This window comes from Aspergillus puulaauensis, chromosome 6 (genome assembly GCF_016861865.1).
Source record: "Aspergillus puulaauensis MK2 DNA, chromosome 6, nearly complete sequence".
In the NCBI taxonomy this organism is placed as follows: domain Eukaryota; kingdom Fungi; phylum Ascomycota; class Eurotiomycetes; order Eurotiales; family Aspergillaceae; genus Aspergillus; species Aspergillus puulaauensis.
The window spans coordinates 7,283-27,400 of record NC_054862.1 but is presented as its reverse complement, the minus strand read 5'-3'; the positions used below and the strand labels follow the sequence as shown (position 1 = coordinate 27,400).

General features: G+C 45.9%; 5 protein-coding genes across 5 annotated transcripts; all 5 read left to right on the top strand.

Moving 5' to 3' along the window:
* Window positions 1–214: 214 nt before the first annotated feature.
* APUU_60005A (type I iterative PKS) lies at window positions 215–6,738 on the top strand (the record flags this gene model as incomplete). The annotated part of the gene is made up of 7 exons (XM_041706801.1): window positions 215–519; window positions 581–860; window positions 917–1,549; window positions 1,608–2,549; window positions 2,606–2,815; window positions 2,867–6,565; window positions 6,676–6,738. The coding sequence occupies 7 exons, from the start codon at window positions 215–217 to the stop codon at window positions 6,736–6,738; spliced, it is 6,132 nt and encodes a 2,043-aa protein (XP_041559151.1).
* Window positions 6,739–7,398: 660 nt separating this feature from the next.
* On the top strand, window positions 7,399–8,181 carry APUU_60004A (NUDIX hydrolase; the record flags this gene model as incomplete). Its single annotated transcript, XM_041706800.1, has 1 exon — window positions 7,399–8,181. The coding sequence occupies one exon, from the start codon at window positions 7,399–7,401 to the stop codon at window positions 8,179–8,181; it is 783 nt and encodes a 260-aa protein (XP_041559150.1).
* Window positions 8,182–8,618: 437 nt separating this feature from the next.
* On the top strand, window positions 8,619–10,234 carry APUU_60003A (MFS transporter; the record flags this gene model as incomplete). The annotated part of the gene is made up of 4 exons (XM_041706799.1): window positions 8,619–8,706; window positions 8,781–9,851; window positions 9,912–10,085; window positions 10,143–10,234. The coding sequence occupies 4 exons, from the start codon at window positions 8,619–8,621 to the stop codon at window positions 10,232–10,234; spliced, it is 1,425 nt and encodes a 474-aa protein (XP_041559149.1).
* A 1,999-nt stretch (window positions 10,235–12,233) lies between these two features.
* Window positions 12,234–13,751, top strand: APUU_60002A (uncharacterized protein; the record flags this gene model as incomplete). The annotated part of the gene is made up of 1 exon (XM_041706798.1): window positions 12,234–13,751. The coding sequence occupies one exon, from the start codon at window positions 12,234–12,236 to the stop codon at window positions 13,749–13,751; it is 1,518 nt and encodes a 505-aa protein (XP_041559148.1).
* A 987-nt stretch (window positions 13,752–14,738) lies between these two features.
* On the top strand, window positions 14,739–16,059 carry APUU_60001A (uncharacterized protein; the record flags this gene model as incomplete). The annotated part of the gene is made up of 5 exons (XM_041706797.1): window positions 14,739–14,786; window positions 14,841–15,060; window positions 15,111–15,237; window positions 15,283–15,452; window positions 15,530–16,059. The coding sequence occupies 5 exons, from the start codon at window positions 14,739–14,741 to the stop codon at window positions 16,057–16,059; spliced, it is 1,095 nt and encodes a 364-aa protein (XP_041559147.1).
* Between the last annotated feature and the right edge of the window lie 4,059 nt (window positions 16,060–20,118).

Below are 20,118 nucleotides of genomic sequence, written 5' to 3'. Positions count from 1 at the left end.
AAATGCTACCACTGTCAGCATCCCTAACATCCTTCTAACCATGTATTTGCACGGATGACGTCCCGTGGAGTGGGGGGTGATGAGCAACTCAAAGAAATACAGCTTTATTAGGACAGCCGCATGCCACTCCCCCCCGGGTGTCATCATATATTAACTCAAAGATTATCACCCCTAACCCCCTTCCCCACAAAGGTAATATCCAAGAATCTCATTAATGGCGGTTCCTCGACTTCTGCTGCTGGATGACCCGGTGGAGCAGCTTGTTCCAGCACTGGCGAGATTGCAGGAACTCGGGCGAGTATCCCAGGAGATCCTCCTTTTCCTCCAAAAGGCCACTGCTGTGCTTCGCCGGGAAATCGCATCGCTTGGCCTAGTGGAGCGGCAGGCAATCGGCTGGAATGGCAACATTGAGTTCGACAGCTTATTGGAATTAGCGGAAGAGTGTGATCAAAGCCAGCAAGATGACGGAGTTATACATAGCGTCGTCCGGCACATATGTTGTCTGGGCCAGATTCTGAGGTGGGTAACAAGGCTGAATGTCAATAGCTATGATAGCAGCCAATAAATCTGACTCCAAAAGCCAGGTGCAAAATCACCACCTCCTCAGCACACAGAGCGGCAAGCTGTATGTTGCTGGGCTAGGCAATAGTCTGCTGGCAGCCGCCGCGCTGGCGACAGCAAGAGATACTTGCAGTCTGCGCAAGGCCAGTGTCGAGACAATCCCAATTGCTTTTCGCCTGGCCCTAGCTATTCAGCAGCGTGGTATACACATTGAGCCGGGGCGTGGGAACTGGACTCGCACAGTTAGTGCAGTAAATAAGGAGCAGATCACGCAGCTTATTCATGAGCGTGAGATTGAAGTGATACCAACAAAAGCTCTAACTATGAAGAAAGAAAGGCCTGCTAATTTGGCTAGGGAACACCCGTTGCGAGGCACATCTACATTGCTGAGGAAGCACCGAACTGCTTCACTATCTGCGGCCCGCCGTCTAATTTGGCCCATTTTTGTTCATCCTTGCCGGATGCCATGAACCTACCAGACTGGAGTGTTTCAATGCATGGCCCAAAGCATGCTTCCCATCTCCCCGTTGTCGACCTGGAGACAGTCATCGGCAAGTCTGACAGGTTACACGCTCCAGTGTCCGAGACGGTCGACGTGCCATCATTAAGAAACATCTTATCCGACTGTACCTTGGATCTCGGCGCCTTGCTGCTACAAGCTTGTCACAACATATGCCATGAGACATTCAAGCTAGACGCATCGGTAGCTTCCACTGTGGCTGCGCTGAAGGCTTCAAACGAGCAACAGCTTGAGATCGTCTTGGTAGGTAGGACCACTCGAAGTGGGCTATTCCAACGCCTCTTATCGAGCAGTGGGATCCATGCCAAGATTTGCGAAGACTCGCACACGGAGCCAAGCAGTGATCCGACACTTTCCAGTCTCTCGGGGTCGATTGCGGTCGTTGGGATGGCAGGACGGTTCCCCGGGAGCGATGATGTTGAGCAATTCTGGGAGTCACTGCTGTCTGGACAAGAATACCATCAGAGGGTTTGCACGACTCCCTATTCACAAACATGCAAGGTCTTATGTATGCTAAGTTTGACAGGTGCCTCCCAATCGATTCGACCTCTCGACTTGGCATCAAGTAAGTGGCGAGGAGGAGACCTCGCTGCCGTACGGTTGCTTTCTCGAGCGGCCAGGTCTTTTCGACTATAGACTATTCAACATCTCGCCTCGAGAAGCCCTGCAGATGGACCCCAATCAACGTCTATTGCTCACGGTGGCCTATGAGGCTCTACAGCGGGCCGGCTACTGTGGCGAGGACACTTTGTCGACTCGCACCGATCGGATTACTACCTTCATTGGCCAGACGACGGACGACTGGCGAGAGGTTACAGCCGGTCACGGAATTGACATTTACTACGTGCCTGGTCTGCTGCGTGTCTTCGCTGCCGGCCGGTTGCACTACCACTTCAAGTGGGAGGGTCCCTCCTTGAGCCTTGATGCAGCCTGCGCCTCCAGTTCCGCAGCGATTAGCCTTGCCTGTGATGCCCTGCTTGCTCGGAGATGTGACATGGCTGTAGCAGGTGGCGTAAACAGCCTGGCGTCCCCGGCCATGTTTGCTGGGTTAAAGAAAGGTGGATTTCTGTCGTCTACTGGCAGCTGCAAAACATTCCACCAGGCCGCGGATGGATACTGCCGAGGTGAGGGAACCGGTGTGGTCATTCTAAAACGTCTGGACGATGCCATACAGGCCAACGACAATATTCTAGCAGTCATTCGGGGCCAGGGTAGAAGTCACTCCGCACACGCTACTTCTATTACGCATCCCGATAGACATGAACAGGAGAGACTCTTCCGCCGAGTTTTGCGAGAAGCTGGATTGAGTCCCAGTACCATTGGGTACGTCGAAATGCATGGTACCGGCACACAAGCGGGCGATGATGCCGAAGTGACTGCGGTTGGAAATGTGTTTAGTCCAAGCAAAACCCCAAACAGTCCGCTCGTAATGGGGGCTGTCAAAGCCAACGTTGGTCATGCTGAAGCAGTAAGTGGCCTGAAGGCGAATGTAGACTAAATTGCCAGCTTATCTGATATTCACAGGCCGCTGGGGTGATTTCGCTAATCAAGTCGATCATGGTACTGAGAACGGGAAATATACCGTCGCAGCCCGGTATGCCGTTTGAAATGAATACCCGTATTCAGTATCTTAGGGACCCGACAGTTCGTGTAGCGGATGGCAAGGTCTCTATGCAAGATACCACCGCGTCAGGGCAGCCGCGGCGGGTCATGATGAATAACTTTGATGCAGCGGTAAACACCATTGATTATACTTGCTCTGGAGCGAATTGCTGATATATGTAGGGCGGAAACGGTTGTATAATCCTCGAAGAAGCTCCACCAAAACATATCAAGCCAGCAGACCCCCGAAGGCACTATCCCGTGGCCATCTCTGGACAAACACCGTCCTCCTTCCGCCAAAACCAAACCAATATGCTGCGCTTCTTGACCACTGCTATTAACCCGAGAATTTCAGACATTTCTTACACAACAACGGCCCGTGCGATGCACGAGAGTACAAGGGTTGTTTACGTGGCCGATTCCGTTGACAATGTGGTTCAACAGCTACGCCAGGACATTGAGGGACAAGAAACCATCCCCAAGATCAACGGCGCAGGGGCACCAAGCGTCGGCTTTGTTTTCACTGGCATGAGTAGTCAGTATGCTGGCATGGGCTCTGAGCTATTCAAGACCAGTGCCAGGTTCCGCAAAACCATTATGTCTTTGCAGGGCATCTGCGATGAGCTGGGACTGCCACGCTTTGTCGAACTGATTGCGGACCCTTCACTCGATGTCGCAACAAGAAGCACAACCCAGGTGCAGCTCGCTATCGTCTGCTTGGAGCTTTCGCTTGCGGACCTCTGGCGGTCTTGGGGAGTCGAGCCTGCGTTCGTGATCGGCCATAGTCTGGGAGAATATTCAGCTCTCTGTGTGGCAGGCGTGCTCTCGACCACCGATGCCCTAAGCCTGGTTGGCCTGCGGGCCTCCTTGATGGAGGAAAAGTTGTCTCCCGGGGCTTACCTGATGCTCGCAAGTTCCCAGTGCGCAGCAGATGTCGCACACAAGTTGAAAACACTGGATCTCCAAGCCTCTAATGTGAGCTGCATTAATGCTCCTTCATCGACTGTGGTTTCTGGTCCAGCAGACGAGATTGGGATTCTACAAGAGGACTTGGCATCGCAAGGCACACGGACATCCCAACTGAACTGCCAGCATGGGTTCCATTCATCCCAGTTTGATGCCATCCTTGCAGAGTTTGCGAAGAAAGCATCTGGGATACCCTTCTCTCCGCCTCGCATCCCGGTGGCCTCGACAATGCTGGGCACGGTTGTGCAGCAGTCCGGGGTATTTGGTGCCGAATATCTTGCGAAGCAAAGCAGGCAACCGGTTGAGTTTATCAACGCCGTCAAATCCTGTCTCGGGACGGGGATAGCCGACTCTAACACTGTTTGGCTGGAAGTCGGGCCGGATTCAGTCTGCGTCAATCTGCTTCGAGGGATCCTGGGAGGGGATGCCATCCGCTTGCCCACTATCAAGAGGAGCGAGAACAACTGGAAGACAATCTCAGCGGCTGCCGGAGCACTACACCAACGACTCGTGCGGATGCAATGGACAAAGTATCACGAAGATTTTCTCCCTTTTCTGAGCCTCTTGGAGCTTCCTACCTACGCATTTGACGAAACCAGCTATTGGAGGACTTATCGTCAAGTCACCGCGAGCTCCCCTGCCTCCACCAGCGTGGCGCCTCTGTCGACTAGTCTTCATTATATGACAGAGGAATCCTTCGGCGATAGCGAGGTTGTCGTCGAATTTATTTCCCACCTCGAGGAGCCCGAGCTGAAAGCTGCAATTCAGGGTCATGACCTCGAGAACGCAAGCCTGTGTCCCAGCAGTGTCTTTTGTGATATTGCCCTCACCGCCGCGCGCTATATCCAGGAAAGGCTCAGCAAGGGTGAGAATGAGGGCCTTGCATGGGAGGTGTGTGATCTGAATATGGAGCATCCCATCGTTGTGCCACCATCCCCAGCAAACAATGCTATCAAAACCGCGGCCCGGATGACCCTCGCCGGCTTCGAGCGCAAAGCCGAGCTTTCTTTCAGCCACTGCCTGTCAGATGGGACGACGAGTACAAGCGGCCATGGAGCGATTCGGTTCGGAGACCGGGAGACGTGGGAGAATGAGCTGGCGACATGGGGCTTCTTCGTGAATTCCCGCGCAAGCACGATTGGAACACTTCCGTCGTGTACTCGTCTCCGCAAGAATATCGTCTACAGGCTCTTTTCCGATGTTGTACGGTACGCCCCGCTCTATCAGGCAATTGATGAGCTTTTCTGGGATGAGGAAGGGACTGAGGCTGTCGCCATGGTCAAGTTGCAAGAGCACGATGGTGCTCAGCGCTCGGAGTACTCGCCGTACTGGTTGGATTCGATGATCCATCTTGCAGGATTCATTCTGAATGCTATCCTGGAGTCCACTGAGCATGTCCATGTGTGCAATGGCCTGGCCAGCCTCCGCATCCTGGAACGCCTGTCCGCGAATATAACATACCGCTGCTATGTCCGAGTCCGAGCCCAGCCCGACGAGTCGAAAGGAACGTCGCTCAGTGATGTCTACTTTTTCCACGGACAGCGGCTGATCGCCGTGTGCCTCGGCCTTCGCTTTCAGAAGCTCCCGAGAAGGGTTTTCAGACGTGTGCTCCAGCAGGCGCAGCAAGACGCACAAGGGGGGGCACCGAGCGAGAAAGCCCTCGACACTTGTGCCTCAGACGCCTCTGGGGGCGAAACGAGACCCCGACCTGAAAGCACAAGCGGTGCACCGCAGGACAGAAACAGGGAAGGGACTCTTGGTCTCCTGTTAAGGCTCGTCAGTGAAGAAACCGGCGTTGAAATGCGTAGCATTGGCCCGGATACTGCGTTTGCGGAGATTGGTGTGGACTCGATCTTGGGCTTTACCATCATCGACCGCTTTAACGAGTTGTCCAGTCTCAAGCTCGGGTCCTCTTTCTTTACCCAATGCAGCGATGTCGCCAGCGTTGCTGCATGGTTCCACCAAAAGAATGGTACATCAGGTTCTCCCGGTAAAGACAACGAGAAGCCCAGGATATCTCTCACTCCCAACACAGCCGCTTCCGATGCCGATGAAGAGAATAGTACGGGAGCTGAACCCATCTTGACCCCTCCGACTCCTGTTGGTCCGGGTATGGGCGACGTGAAGCCCCAATGCAAGGCTTCACTTCTGCAAGGCGATCCAGCCAGGCACTCTACGGCGCTCTTCCTGCTCGCTGGCGGTGCAGGCCGGGCAGCACGCTTCTACCATCTGCCGCATTTCGTGTCAGAGCTTCCGGTCTACGCGCTGGACTCGCCCTTCCTCCATCGTCCGGAGGACTACTGCTCCACCGTGCAAGAGCTCGCATCCCTCTACACCGCGACGATCCTGAACGTGCAGCCCCAGGGGCCCTACATGGTCGGCGGATACTCCGCGGGGGCTGTCCACGCGTACGAGGTGGCGTATCAACTGCTCGCCATGGGCCACACCGTAAGCCATGTGGTTATCCTGGATATGCATGTCCCTGTATCCCCGCCCGTCCATGACGCAGACCTGATGCGGAAGATCGTCCACGCGATTGGCTTCGTGCAGAAAGGTTCGAAGGAGCACTACGTCGAGGGCCACAAAGAACGGCTGCTCGCAGCAATGTTAGCCTACCAGCCCCAGCCCATGCAGCCGGACCGTCGGCCCACCAAATCCATTGTGATCTGGGCCCGACGTGCTGTGTGGGACGCCCTTGATCCCGACCAGCTGCAGCGCGCCCAGGACTTCGGCCTTGCCGCCGAGGTTGAGGGCGGCAATGTGATGCGAGACCCCCTGCGCCGCCTGGGGTGGTTTTTCTCGCGCCGGCACGACTTTGGGCCAAATGGATGGGATGCGCTTCTCGGCGGACCCCAGAGCGTCGAATGCTATACGGTGGATGAGGCGACTCATATGTCCCTGATGTCTCCTCCCGCGGTGAGTGAAAACCCAGCCTCTTCCTCATTTGACTGTTGATTTTGTTTGCTTGGAACAAGGCTTCCTCTGGGATATGCTGCTAACTGCGATCACTTGGTTTCTTTGTCTAGGTCTCCTCAGTCGGTCGAATTCTGGAGCAGGCTATCAACATCGACTACGTTGGTGGGACTTGATATCAAATGAATGTGCTGCCGTTGTTAATGTAAAAAGCAACCCTTGTTGTGTGTCCTATAGCCTACATTACCATGAGAAGATGAATCCAGATTGTAAATTGAATCTTCCAAGAAGTAAACTGGGCCTTCCCATCTTGCCTGGCACAGCATGTCTACCTCGAGCAGCTGTCGCACACCTCCGGTGGTGAATTCCAAATCAAGAACACGCGCTGCGTGAGCTTTAACCATCCTTAGCGGCTCTGGCTGGCGGATTCTGTTGGAGTCTCGGATATGGCCGACTAGCATCTAGCCATGCATGGCTTTTCGTCTAGCGGTCTAGAGTCTCGAGCGTCTGCCAAATTCCTGCTTTGTTTTGCCTTGCTTATAACTCAACGCCAATGCAAGGGAGATGGGGCGATCCCCGTTCCATTTGCACGAGCCAATTCACGAACAGTGTTGAAAGGGCTTCTTCGCTGCCTTGAGGAGGCTGGATCAGTGGTGAGGGTAACATATAAATGGGCGTGAGATATTATGAGCCTGCCGGAAGGCTCACGATCATATTCAACCTCAACACATACCACATACCCCTCAAAAACACCTTGGAAGAATCAGGCAGTAAAAAAAAAAGGAAAAGGAAAAGGTAGAATGGAAGGCATAGGCGAAAAACACGAGAAGTCCAATATGAGACTTCAATTCAACTACACGGTTGCGACCCATCTTGCAGAGTTCAGCTGCCCATTTCCTGCCTTTTGCGCCCAAAATCCGGAATACACACATTTCATCGGCGGGGCCCTGATCTTTTCACCGAAGCGAGAAAATGTATCGATGGGCGCTACTCCTGCTCCACACGAGGAAGACGGAGCAGGACAAGAGAATCAGCAGCAGCAGCAGACCCCTCGCGTCCTGCTGCTTCAACGCGCTTTCCACAATTCCTTCCCAGGTGCATGGGAGGTTCCCGGCGGCTTGTGCGAGGAGGATGACCGGACCCTCCTGGACGGTGTCGCGCGCGAAGTCTTCGAGGAATGCGGGCTGCGTGTCTCGCGATTTGTCGAGCTTGTGGCAAAGGATGCGTGGGACATCCCTCGACCGGACCTTGGCCTGACGCATACCCTGGTGAAGTACACATTTCTGGTCGAGGTCCATGAGGTCGAAACAGGAGCAACTGCGATTGGCGATCATGGCTACCTTCTGGAGAACGTGGGTGTTAATGGCGAGAATCGTCGTGGGTGTTTCTTAACGTCGGGGGAGGCTGGCATATCAAGGGGGCGCCGCTGGGAGGATAGGGTCGTATTGAGTGCCCAAGAGCATTGCGATTACCGATGGGCAATGGAAACTGAGGTCCGAAGGGGTCTAGAACGAGGGACCGGCCTATTCGCTTTGTTTACGCGTCATGGGCACCAGGTTCTGGAGGGCTTTCACGCCTGGAAGAGGATATGGGCCGGGGTACCAAAGCCCTATGCCTGATTTCCAAGTTCATCGCTTGATCCTCAGTGAGGATATAAATTTAGTACACAGTGGCACCATTACTTGTGATACTAGCTATTCTCCAATGTTTTCCTTTCCCAATGCACCTAGTTATATTGAGCTCGGAGCATATAGCCTCCGGCACGGAAATAAGCCTTGCTCTCTGCATTACCCCTAGCAAAAGACGTGTCATATTACTATTAGCAAGCCATGGCAAAAAATGTGGGATGTGCCCTTCACCGATCGCAGCCAAGCCCACAGAGTAGTATGTTTGATCCAAGGTATTCACAATCTTTCCCCAGACACCTTGGACAAGACTGTCTCTGTGGGCTCGCCAGCTGCCTCACTACTCCTCGACCAACGACAAGAAATGATAAATCCTCCTCACATTTTTGAGAGTAGAGCTGTGCCAGAATATATTTACATTGGCCGCTGCGATGACATCGAACGAGGAGCCTTTGGGCTACAGGTGGCGTTCCTCAAAGTCCTTCGTCATCGCGTGTATTTGCATAGCCCTGTTCACTGGTGAGACTTGGCTAATCGATGCTCCCCTCAACCATATGAGGCTTTCGGTGTTTGGAAATACTAACGTTGCGCAGAATCTTTTCTCTTCAGTTTCATGGTTCCTATCCTACACCACATGTTTGTAGAGCGCCTCCATGTTGACCCCCTTCGCATCCAGTTTTACACATCTGCCACTCTCGCCCTTCACGGCCTCACGGGAATGATCTCGAGTCCCATCATAGGGCATTTCTGTGACAAGCATCGTAATCGGAGGATACAACTTCTGATCTCCCTCGTCGGATGCTTGGTGGCGACCATTATGGTAGCTGGCTCTCGGTCCCTTTGGGTCTTTTTCCTCGGCCGTGTCGTGCAAGGTCTGCTAGGGTCCGCTGTTTGGGTCATTGGCATGGCTACCGTTGCGGATCGATTTGAGAAAGACCATATGGGGAGAGTGATGAGCATCATCATGGCGTTCGTTAGCACTGGCAACGTTGCGGGGCCGGCGATTTCGGGAGTGCTCTTCGAGAACGTCGGGTACTGGCCGACCTGGTGTGCCCCATTTGCCGTGCTGGTTATTGACACTATTGCGCGTCTGGTCATGCTGGATGAGATGGATGAGCTGAGGGCGTTCTCATCACAGTCTTCCTCCGTTGGCAGCCCTTCTATCGCAGAAAATATTAATGATGCTCGGCCGCTTCTGTCCTCCGCCGCAGATAGCAAGCAAGGCAGGCTGAATAACAGCAAGGTTTCCTTCTATCGCGATATGCTCAGCAATAAACGTGTGCTGACATGTCTCCTGATTGGCGTTGTATCTGGCTCGATCCTGACCAGCTTGCCGACTACATTGCCACTGCACGTACAGGAAGTCTTCCAGTGGGGAACCGACAAAATTGGCCTGTTATTTCTTTGTCAGGAAATCTCTATGATAATTCTTGGTCCCTTGTCTGGATGGCTACGTGATCGAGTAGGGCTCCGATATCCTGCCACAGGCAGCATGGCCCTTCTTTCCCCATTGGTGTTCTTCTTAGGTGTGCCGGGCAGGAATCAGCATTTCCCATGGGCTAGTGCCGACTCTGCCAGTGGTCCAGCCATTTATATTGCATCTCTGGCAGGTATTGGGGCAGTCTCTCCCTTCCTAAGAGGCGTCGCCGCTTTAGAGCTGACAGGTACCCGTTTCACCTAGGTATAACCTTCCCTCCCGAAGGTAGCTAATGTCTCTATAACAGTTATTATCAAGGAGCGTCAAGCAGAAGACCCATATGTGTTCGGTCCGAATGGTGGTATTTCACGGGCGTATTCGATGTCTGCTATCGCCTCTACATTACCCAGGATGGTGGGTCCCATCATATCCGGATATCTTCATGTTACGGTCGGGTACTTCTACATGAACTTGATATATGGTAAGAGAGTCCCCCTGGTCCGTTTTAGACTGATATGCAAGTTGATCCTCGGCATAGCTTTCATCGCGATCTTGCTTTCGGTCTCGGCATTCTGCTTCTTGTCAGACAAGAAGCGATCTCGACCAACCTCTTCTGACGCCTCAGCCTAACAAGTGACCACTGTCGGGCTTCTATTTTCATATATACATTCACAGTATGACCTCATTTTCCATATGGGCCCGAAGATGGATACCTACTGTAGATCGCAACCACATGTGATTTCCCAGCCTGTTAGTCTAGTTACGCCGTGGCTTCTTGTCAGGGGAGCATTTATTACTAATTCCATTACTGTATCTATACAATGATGGAGAATCCTCAGATACCGAAACGTAGTAGCAGTAGTATTCCTACACCCGTAGCCTATCTAGAACTAGGATTGGCTATGTCGTGGGCTGGTCCCAACTACCATACATAAAACATCTATAAAACAATCCCTGAACAGACGAAATTGCTGTTTTAGTATTTCCACCGGGCCCCTCTGGATATGATTGTTATTGTCTTTATTGTATGGTATAGACAACTTCCATATCCAGAACTCAGATGCTCAAATTGGTCTCGAACCTTTGGCAAAATGGACACTTGGACTGACCGCAAGAGGTTATCTCAACGTATCTCCATGGTCGCTGATCGTGTGTTGGCAACGAAGAGTCGAAAATGAGGGCAACGCAGACAGCCTTCGAAGTCGACTTGGGGGTCATTCGGATTGACAGAAGGCATCCACTGGAAGCCGTGGACTCCGGCGTCCCTGGCGCACTTTTCATACAGCTCGGGGTCGAGCATAAACGTCTCGAATGAGAAACTTTCTGGGCATTGTGGCAAATATGGCCAGGAGCTCTCCAGACTAAGATTGGATCCTGGACAAAGAGGCCGCGAGAATAAGAGACAACAGTGTTTCAGGCGCGGTGTTTATGTTGACACCAGAAAGCCCAGGAGACAGGGAGGGATGAGGAGAGCCCATGACAGGAGGTCCGAATGATTCATTGTAATGGCCCTTAGGTCACGCATCACGAGTATTTGTTGACTCTCTGCACTGGGACCAAGTCATGCACAAACACCTGATACTACGGCCGATGCTCTGCACTTGGGCAGGAGATGCAAATGTAATTCAAGTTTATGACACACTGTTAATAGACAATAGCCACATCGTAGCTGATCATGTCTCAAATGCAGCCAATCAGGGTCCATGTTACACAGCAGGTGCACAAATAGTTGAGTATCGCGACAGTGATTATGGAAATCCGGCTGCCTAAACTGGTTAGTGATTTGGGTTGACTTTATACAGTAATTTGGTGGCTGAATTGTCCCTGTGTACTCCTGCGCAGTGTTATATAAGTAAGGAGCATCACATCAGCATGTTCATTTGTCGTACAAGTCACCTTACCGACGGCAGAAATGGCCAGTCCCAAATTTGTGAAGTTAGCAACCTTGCAGTCGAGGGTTGAAAGGATGCCTGATTCATTATTAAAAAAAATGTTATATAGTTATCCTTTGGATTCCATAACTCCTAACCAAACCAGGATAAGGGTGCACGAGGCACCCACCAATTTGAAAGCTGGAAGCTGCCCCAACCTGATCCTTGAGTCTAGAGCACATGGACCCCATCCCGCTTCGCATGCGCTGGACAATTAAAGGGATGGTGTTCATTTTATAACCCTTGCCTTATTCATCGCGGCCTTGGTATCGATAGATAGCAATTCTCGGACCAAAAAACATTACCTACAAACGGTCAGTAATTGTATTATTATATATCTGTCTTTACTCCAATGAGGCAGCGCAGGGTATACGAGCCAAGTCACAAATGGTGAGATGATAAACTAGGAGACTAACTCTAGTAGCAGAGATGTGGTTTACTTGTTGCATACTATTGGTCGGCACTTAGCAGTAATTTAGCCGAAAACCAACAGATAATTGCCTCTGTTAATTTCACTGGCCAGTATAGTTTATTCGATGTGTACCATACTGACGCGGCTTCTGTTCTCTTGCCGGTATTTGATAGTGTCCTCCGCCCCTCCGCGACAGTACAGTTTAAATAGCCATTGACGCACCCCGATTAATATAGATAGCAATATCATTTTCGTTGACCGTCCCACCAAGAGTTCTCGTGGCAGAATGTTACCCCCCAACCCAGGGCGCCTAAGCCGACTTGACCAGATTATGCCACCTACATACATCCTATTTACGCTCATATTTCCCGTTGACGATGTTACGGCCACAATCAATCAGCTAAAAGCCGGTACATTGCTCCTGGAATCAACTGTACCTTTCCTGTTAGGTCACGTTGGTTATGGTGGACAGTCTGAGGAAGGAAAAGCATGTCTCGAGATACTGCCTTATGTTGAAGGGGGCAATCTGTCGATTATTACACACATCCAATACCTGGCCGCATCGTACAGAGATGTATTTCCCACCAGCCACGCTGCAAACGGGGCAGTAGCCGATCCGTCTCATTTACCATTGTCCTTTAATCCGGTTCTGACGACACCAGCACCTATTTTCCGTCTACAAATTAATGCTTTGAAAGATGGTGTCATTCTTGGGTTTGCCGTTAATCATGGTGTCATTGACGGAACTGGGCTCGGCATTCTATTGCGGGAATTTGGGGCTTGTTGTCGTTCGGCCAAATCAGATAACCCTATCCCCTTGTCTGTTGGAATACCCTCCGACGTGCAACTAACTACGCGGGCATGGCTGGACGACTGCACAGCGCCTCCTAGAGAGCTGCAGAAGTACAAAGACGAAAATGACGAATTCATCTGCAGCTCAGTGTCATCCCAGCCTGTAGAGGGTCTAGGGTCTGTCGTGTCGGCGTCCAGAGGCTCGCTGTCGACACGCACGTTTGCCTTGGAGGGAAGGATAGTCCAGGGCATCAAGTCCAATGTGAACAGGATTATCGGGGCACTCCCCAGTCTCCGAAACGCTTATGCAGACGTTTCTTGGGTTTCAAGCAATGATATTGTGGTGGCTCTGGCATGGATGAGTTTCAACAATGCGCGACTGTTTGCGGGGGCTCAACCATTGCATGATTGGAGTCAACCAGATAATAGCGCTCAGAAATCATCAGGTGGTATCTCTTTCACAGTCAATATCCGAAATCGGATCGAGCCACCGCTCCCTTCCAGCTTCTTAGGCAATGCTATTCTCCCTGTCCGACAGCCGGTTCCTAACAAGTTACTGCTCCTTGGTGCTAGTGGTGACCATGGCGAGTTCACTGATGACCTATGCCCAAACTCAGTCATATCAATGAACAGCAAACGCGGAGAGTGCTATATAGGTCTCGCTTGTGCTGCACTCAGTGTCCGACAAAGGCTTAATACCATGGACAGCGACAATGTAAGGCGTGTATTGTCCTATATTAACGAACCCATGTCTCCTAAGACAATTGCATATAACTCAATGGATATTTTGGTTACAAGCTGGCGGGATATGGGAACCTATCATGTTGATTTTGGTGACCATCTGGGCTACCCAATGGATATGCGGGTGGCAGATATAGGGGTGGGAGGCATGTTCGTTGTGTTGCCTAAAAGGAGAGCGCCAGATGAGAAATGGGAGGTCAAGGCTACAGCAGAACCAGACGTAATTAATCATTTATTTGAGGATACACTTAGGGAGCTTGGCTCTATATGAAGTCAGTTACCCTCGCGAGTTCACTTTGTTGGTCCAGCTTTCAAAGCGTATTCCTTTAAAGATGTGATAAATATATAAAGCCAAATGGGTACCTAATACACTAAACTTCCTTAAGGGCTTTATATTACTGACGTGCCTCAGAAGTCCACCCGCCCAAGTGATACCGACAAGGAAAGAGCTATCCCCAGCTAGTATAAGGATCCTACATAATATTGCTTTTCAGCTCGGGAATCAGACCAAATTCCGTTGCCCGCTTGACCTGTTCGGTGTTCAGGTCCTCCTCACAGACTGCCCAAACCAGGCCGGGTTACCCTAGCTAACAATCCCGGGACATCGCGCAACCTTTGTAGGACGCAATGCCATTGAGTACCTTGGCGTTGTATTTCGCGATCTCATGGATCTGGTCAGATGTATATTCCCAAAAGTCTCCATAACTAGGGAAAGGGCAAACACAAGCTCACCGGTAAGTTGGGGTGTGACCATTAGCGTGGGCATTTGCATGTCTAGGATTATGAGATGGCTGACAGTTGGGCCTCTGGAAGTGGGCTGGTATGCGATAGCGTGTATGTGCTATATAAAGCTACGCAGACTATTCAAAGCGTCGAATACATGTCGCAACCCAGAATACATGTTGGGAAGATGTCCAGGGTCAGGAATGCAATCCCTTACAGATATCTTGTGTGCGTACACCCTTGCGTTTAAGGAACTTGACTAAGCTATCCTTGCATTTCTTGCAATACATATCATTGAAACTTATCTACTATCGGCCTTAGTACGCATTACAGACCGCACTGAACTCCCTAACCCTTACATGAAATAAATGGGTTGTTCTTTTTACCCAAGTCTTGGGCTTCGGAGGGCTTCGTACTTGTATCGCGATGCTGCTCACCACTTACTCTCGCCGATATAATCTGTCGTCTCCCAAAGGATCCCACGAAAGATCCCCATTAGTAAGCATCCAGGGCCAAACGTTATACAGTTTGAACCATGGCCCCGATCCCAGTGGGTGGTAAGGTTACCCGTATATTGACAACGGTATGGCGTATCTGTCTACTCTGATACTTTATTCTCATGACTGACGGGTCTTAGCCCGCGTTACTCGGCTTTTTCCCGGTCGCTGCGCACCTTGATCTCTTCAGTATTATTGGGAACGGTGATGAGTCCCTTTCCGCACGGGACGTTCTGGATGTCTGTCAAGCCAGAGTTACTGATGGTGCCCTGAATTCTGTACCACGTAAGGCTACGCTGTTCCACAAACGTTACAGCTCACTGCTAACAGTCCTTGATTGGTCAGCTCTACAACTCATTGGTTGGTTATGGAGATGACTACATATTTTGTTCTCTAGCTGACAACTCCAGATGACACGTTACTAGCCATGGGTGGACTGGGTCTGCTAGAAGTAGTTGAAGAGGGTCTATATGCCGCAAATGACCTTACTCGACACCTGGGCTCGACTCCCTCAGCGGTACATGGGGGAATTCACTTGTGAGACCCTGGCCATTGCTTAATTTCTGCGCTAATTAGAGGAAGTACCACGGAGGTTATCTTCGCCGCGTCATTTTTGATGCGAAAACTCAAAGCCGAAAACTTTGCATACCCTTTCCAGGGGAATGAGACACCAGTGCAGTATGCATATGGGCTCATGGGGAGAGAGGAGTACAAGAAGATGAATACATATGCCATCATGGCCGCTGAGGGTCGTATGGATAGCTTCAACAGCTTTATGGCCGGAAATTTGGTGCACTCATGACTGTACCTGAGCGTCTCGAGTCGGTAGGGTATGATATGGGCGCTGTGCTCCTAGAAGGCGGCCCATCCACATCAACCAAGATTGTGGACATCGGTGGTGGAAGAGGCGATGTATTCCTTCAGTTTAAAGCTGCCTTCCCACAACTCCAGAAAGAAGATCTGGTGGTCGAGGAATTTGAGGATGACCTTGATGATGTGCCTGGGGTCACTTTAACCCGCTGGCATTACAGTGATGAGAGTAGCCCGCAGCCAGTCAAGAGCGCCCTGGTTTACAATATGTCTTGCATCCTCCATAACCTCCCAGATCTCAACGCGGTTCGTCTCTTACAGCGTGTGGCTGAAGTAATGGCACCATACTCGCGGATCCTGGTGCATGAGGGTAGAAAAGAAAAGGACATGGCGGCCTTCCACGCAGCGATGATATTATTGTATGGTGGACGAGAACGAACTTCCCTAGAGTGGCGCCAGATGGCCAAGCTGGCAGGATTGAAAGTAACATTTGAAGGAATTCCGGAGACTGAACCGGGGTTCGTTATACTGGAGTTCAGAAAGGCTTAGAACTATATATTTAAAGGGCTTAGATATATTTTTATAACTACTTATTCTGGAGACAGACTAGTAATAGTGTAGTCCCTAATACTATAGTACCCGCTGGAGTGGTATCTATTCTATATTTTTCAGCTGTGTATGCTTATAAAATTCTTTAGTATACTATAGGGATCTAGACTATTATTTTATATACTAGTTACTATACTATCTACTAGAATTATTTTTAAATTTAGTAGTAAATAAGGGTTATTTTTATTAATCTTACCCGCCGGAGGCCTAATGAAATAGTACCCGCTGGAGTGGCATCTATTCCATGCTTTTTAGCTACATATACTTATAAAATCCTCTAGTATACTATAGAAATCTAAACTATTATTCTATATACTAGTTACTATACTATTTATCAGAATTATTTTTAAATCTAGTAGTAAGTAAGAATTATTTTTATTAATTAATCTTATCTACTAGAGGCCTGCTAAAAAATTAAATAAAATAATTAATTTATTTTTTTATAAATCTTACTTCTTTATTCTATTTTAATTACTAGATAAGTTAAACTTAATCTTATTTTTTTTTATTTATTAATTTTATTATACAGTACTAGTACCTGGAAGATTCCTAGATATAATTATAAAATATTAAACTTTTTAAGTTATATAATTTAAGATTTAAATATAGATATACTACTATAGTATTTAATCTAAAATATTAATTTATTATTAATATTATTTATTATAGTATTTTTATATTTTATTCTGGCTGATTATTCTATACACATAACTAGATAGATAATAAATAAATCCTAAGATATATAATAAATTAAAAATCTTTAAAAATTAATTTAATAGATAGACTATCTCTATAGATCTTATAATAAAAATAGATTTTATTAAAGAAAAGCTAATTAAAATTTACTATTATATACCTATCTAGATTTTATATTTTATTTAGAAATACTATAAAAGGGTTTATTATATATAATAGTTTTATATATAATATAGAGAACTACTTAAGATTTCTAGAATAAATAAAGATAAAATAGCTAGTCTTTTAGACTAGTAATAATTATAATAAGAATAATTACTAATAAAGATAGCTAAACTAAAGATAAAGAAAATTAATATAATAATTATAGCTACTTCACTAATAATAATAATAATAATATAATAATAATAAAATTATCTAATAATTATTTTTTAGATATTTTTAGATAGGTTAGATTAGATTTTAATAATATATTTATTAAGATTATAACTAGCCTAAATAATAGCTAGCTATAAAAATAGATATCTTTTTTTATTCTAAAAAAGCTATATTATATATAGGATATCTATATATAGATCTATAATAATATAAATTATAATTAAATGAAAAAAAATTTATTAAATCTATATTTATATATATATTAATAGGACTGGTAGCTACTTTATTATATAAATATTATATCTAAATTTTTTTTTAATATTTTTATTCTTAAAAAAACTATCTAGGAGCTTAGCCTCCTAAATATATTAATTAATAATATTAATAGAGAGCTGTTAGTACTAATATAATTCCTAACTAAATTATATATTCTACCTAAGTCACATACCTTATTAAAAATCTATATATTAAGATACTAAAGTAATTTAAATAACTACTATACTACTAAGATAATATCAGATATCTTAAAATTTAGTAGAGTAAGAGAGGAGGATTCTACTTATTATTTCTACTTTAAAAAAAATAAAATATTAAGTACTTATTATATAGTAGAGATTTTTAATATATCTCTTTCTATACTCCGGGATTAACTATAAAACTAGTAATATTAAGTAGAGTAATATACCAACTCTTATAGGCTATCTAAAACTTAAAAAAAGATCTTAATAAAATAGATAATATCTAAAGATATATATAAAGCAGCTCTTAGATTATCTTAGATAATAGAAATAACTAATCTTATTTTATAAATAGATAACCCGCCTGGATATATATCTCTAAGTAAGAACTAGACTATAACCTTTACTAAAAAATATTTAGAGATTAAGAGTTACTTTATACAAAGATATAATTACCAGCGAGCTAAATACAAGGATCCTAGAGCTATTAGAGTATAGTTTAAGTAGCTATAAAAAATTTAAATAGAGTATAGAATTTAGAATAAAGATATCTTTAATTTTAATAAAATAGACTTTATAATAGGTATTTTAGCTATCTCTAAAGTAGTTATAAAAGCTAATATACCTGGAAAACCTTATCTTATTTAGCTAGATAATCAGGAATAGGTGATAATTATTAAGAGTATTAATATAATAAGATAAGTCCTTCCTTCTACTATTATCTTTAAAGAAAAGATTTATATAGAAGGATAGTTTTAAAAAGACTGCTTACTAAAGAATTAGAGGATTAAAGTTAATTAAAATAGATAAATAACTAATAAGATAGGCCTCTAATAGCTTTAAAAAGTCTTTATTCTAATAATAAATAGCTATATAGTTAGTAAATATTAATTACTTATTTTAGATAGCTATAGAAGCTATTTCATATCTTAATTTAATAAGATATATAATAATAATAATATTATAGCTATTTATATACCTCTGTATTTTTCTTATCTCTTATAACCTCTAGATATTGGTTGTTTTGGTCCTTTAAAGCGCGCGTACAGAGGTCTTGTAGAATTAAAAATATAGCTTAGATTTATCTATATTAATAAGTTTGACTTCTTAAGGGCCTATCCAGAAGCTTACTAGGAGGTTTTTAAATCTTAAAATATTAAGAGTAGCTTTGCTGCAGCTGGAATATACCTATTTAATCCTTAAAGAATACTTAGTAAGCTAAATATCTTACTAGCTATTTCTACACCCCTCCTAAGCTGTGGGATACTTTTAATAAGTTCTTTAATACTTATAATATCTTATACAGCTTGTTAATTGCAGCGGCAAGTATCTTTAGTTAAAAAGCTTTTAAAAAGAGGTTCTTAAAGTCCTTTAACTCTGTTAAAAAAAGCCTAATAATATAGTACCCGCCGGAGTGGCATCTATTCTATACTTTTTAGCCGTGCGTGCTCACAAAATCTTCCAGTGCACTGCAGGGATCTGGACTGCTATTCCGCGCACTGGTTACCATACTATCCACCAGAATTATTCTTAAATCTAGTAGTAAGTAAGAATTATCTCTATTAATCTTACCCGCCGGAGGCCTGTCTAGGGAATAAAATAGAATAGTTAATCTATCTATTTATAAATCCTATTTTCTTATTCTATTCTAATTACTAGATTAGGTAAGTTAAAGTTAATCCTATTCTTTTTTTTTTCTATTTATTAATTTCATGATAACAGCACCGGTACCCGGGGGATTTCTAGATATAATAATAAAATATCAAACCTCCCAAGTCACGTGACTTAAGATTTAAATATAAATACACTACTATAGTATCTAATCTAGAATATTTACCTATTACTAATATTATCTATTATAGTACTTCTATATCCTATTCTAGCTGGTAGTCCTATACACGCAGCTAGGTAGATAATAGATAAACTCTAAAATATATAATAAGCTAGGAATCTCTGGGGATTAGTCTAGTAGATAGACTACCTCTATAAACCCTATAGTAAAGATAAATCCTACTAGAGAAAAGCTAGCTAAGATCTACTATTATATACCTGTCTAGATACTATATTTCGCCTGGAGATACTATAAAAAGGTTTATTATATATAACAGCTCCTATATATAATATAGAGAACTACTCGGGATTCCTAGAGTAAGTAAAGATAAAGTGGCTAGTCTTCTAGACTAATAATAGTTATAGCAGGGGCAGCCACCTATAAAAATAACTAAACTAGAGATAGAAAGAATTAATATAATAGCTGCGGCTGCTTTACTAGCAGTAGCTACAGTAATATAATAGCAGCAAGATTATCTAATAATTATTTCTTAGGTATTTCCGGGCAGGCTAGATCGGGTTTTAGCAGCGTGCTTGCCAGGACCATAACTAGCCTAAATAATAGCTAGCTATAAAAGTAGATATCCCCCTCTATCCTAAGAAAGCTATACTATATATAGGATACCTATATATAGGC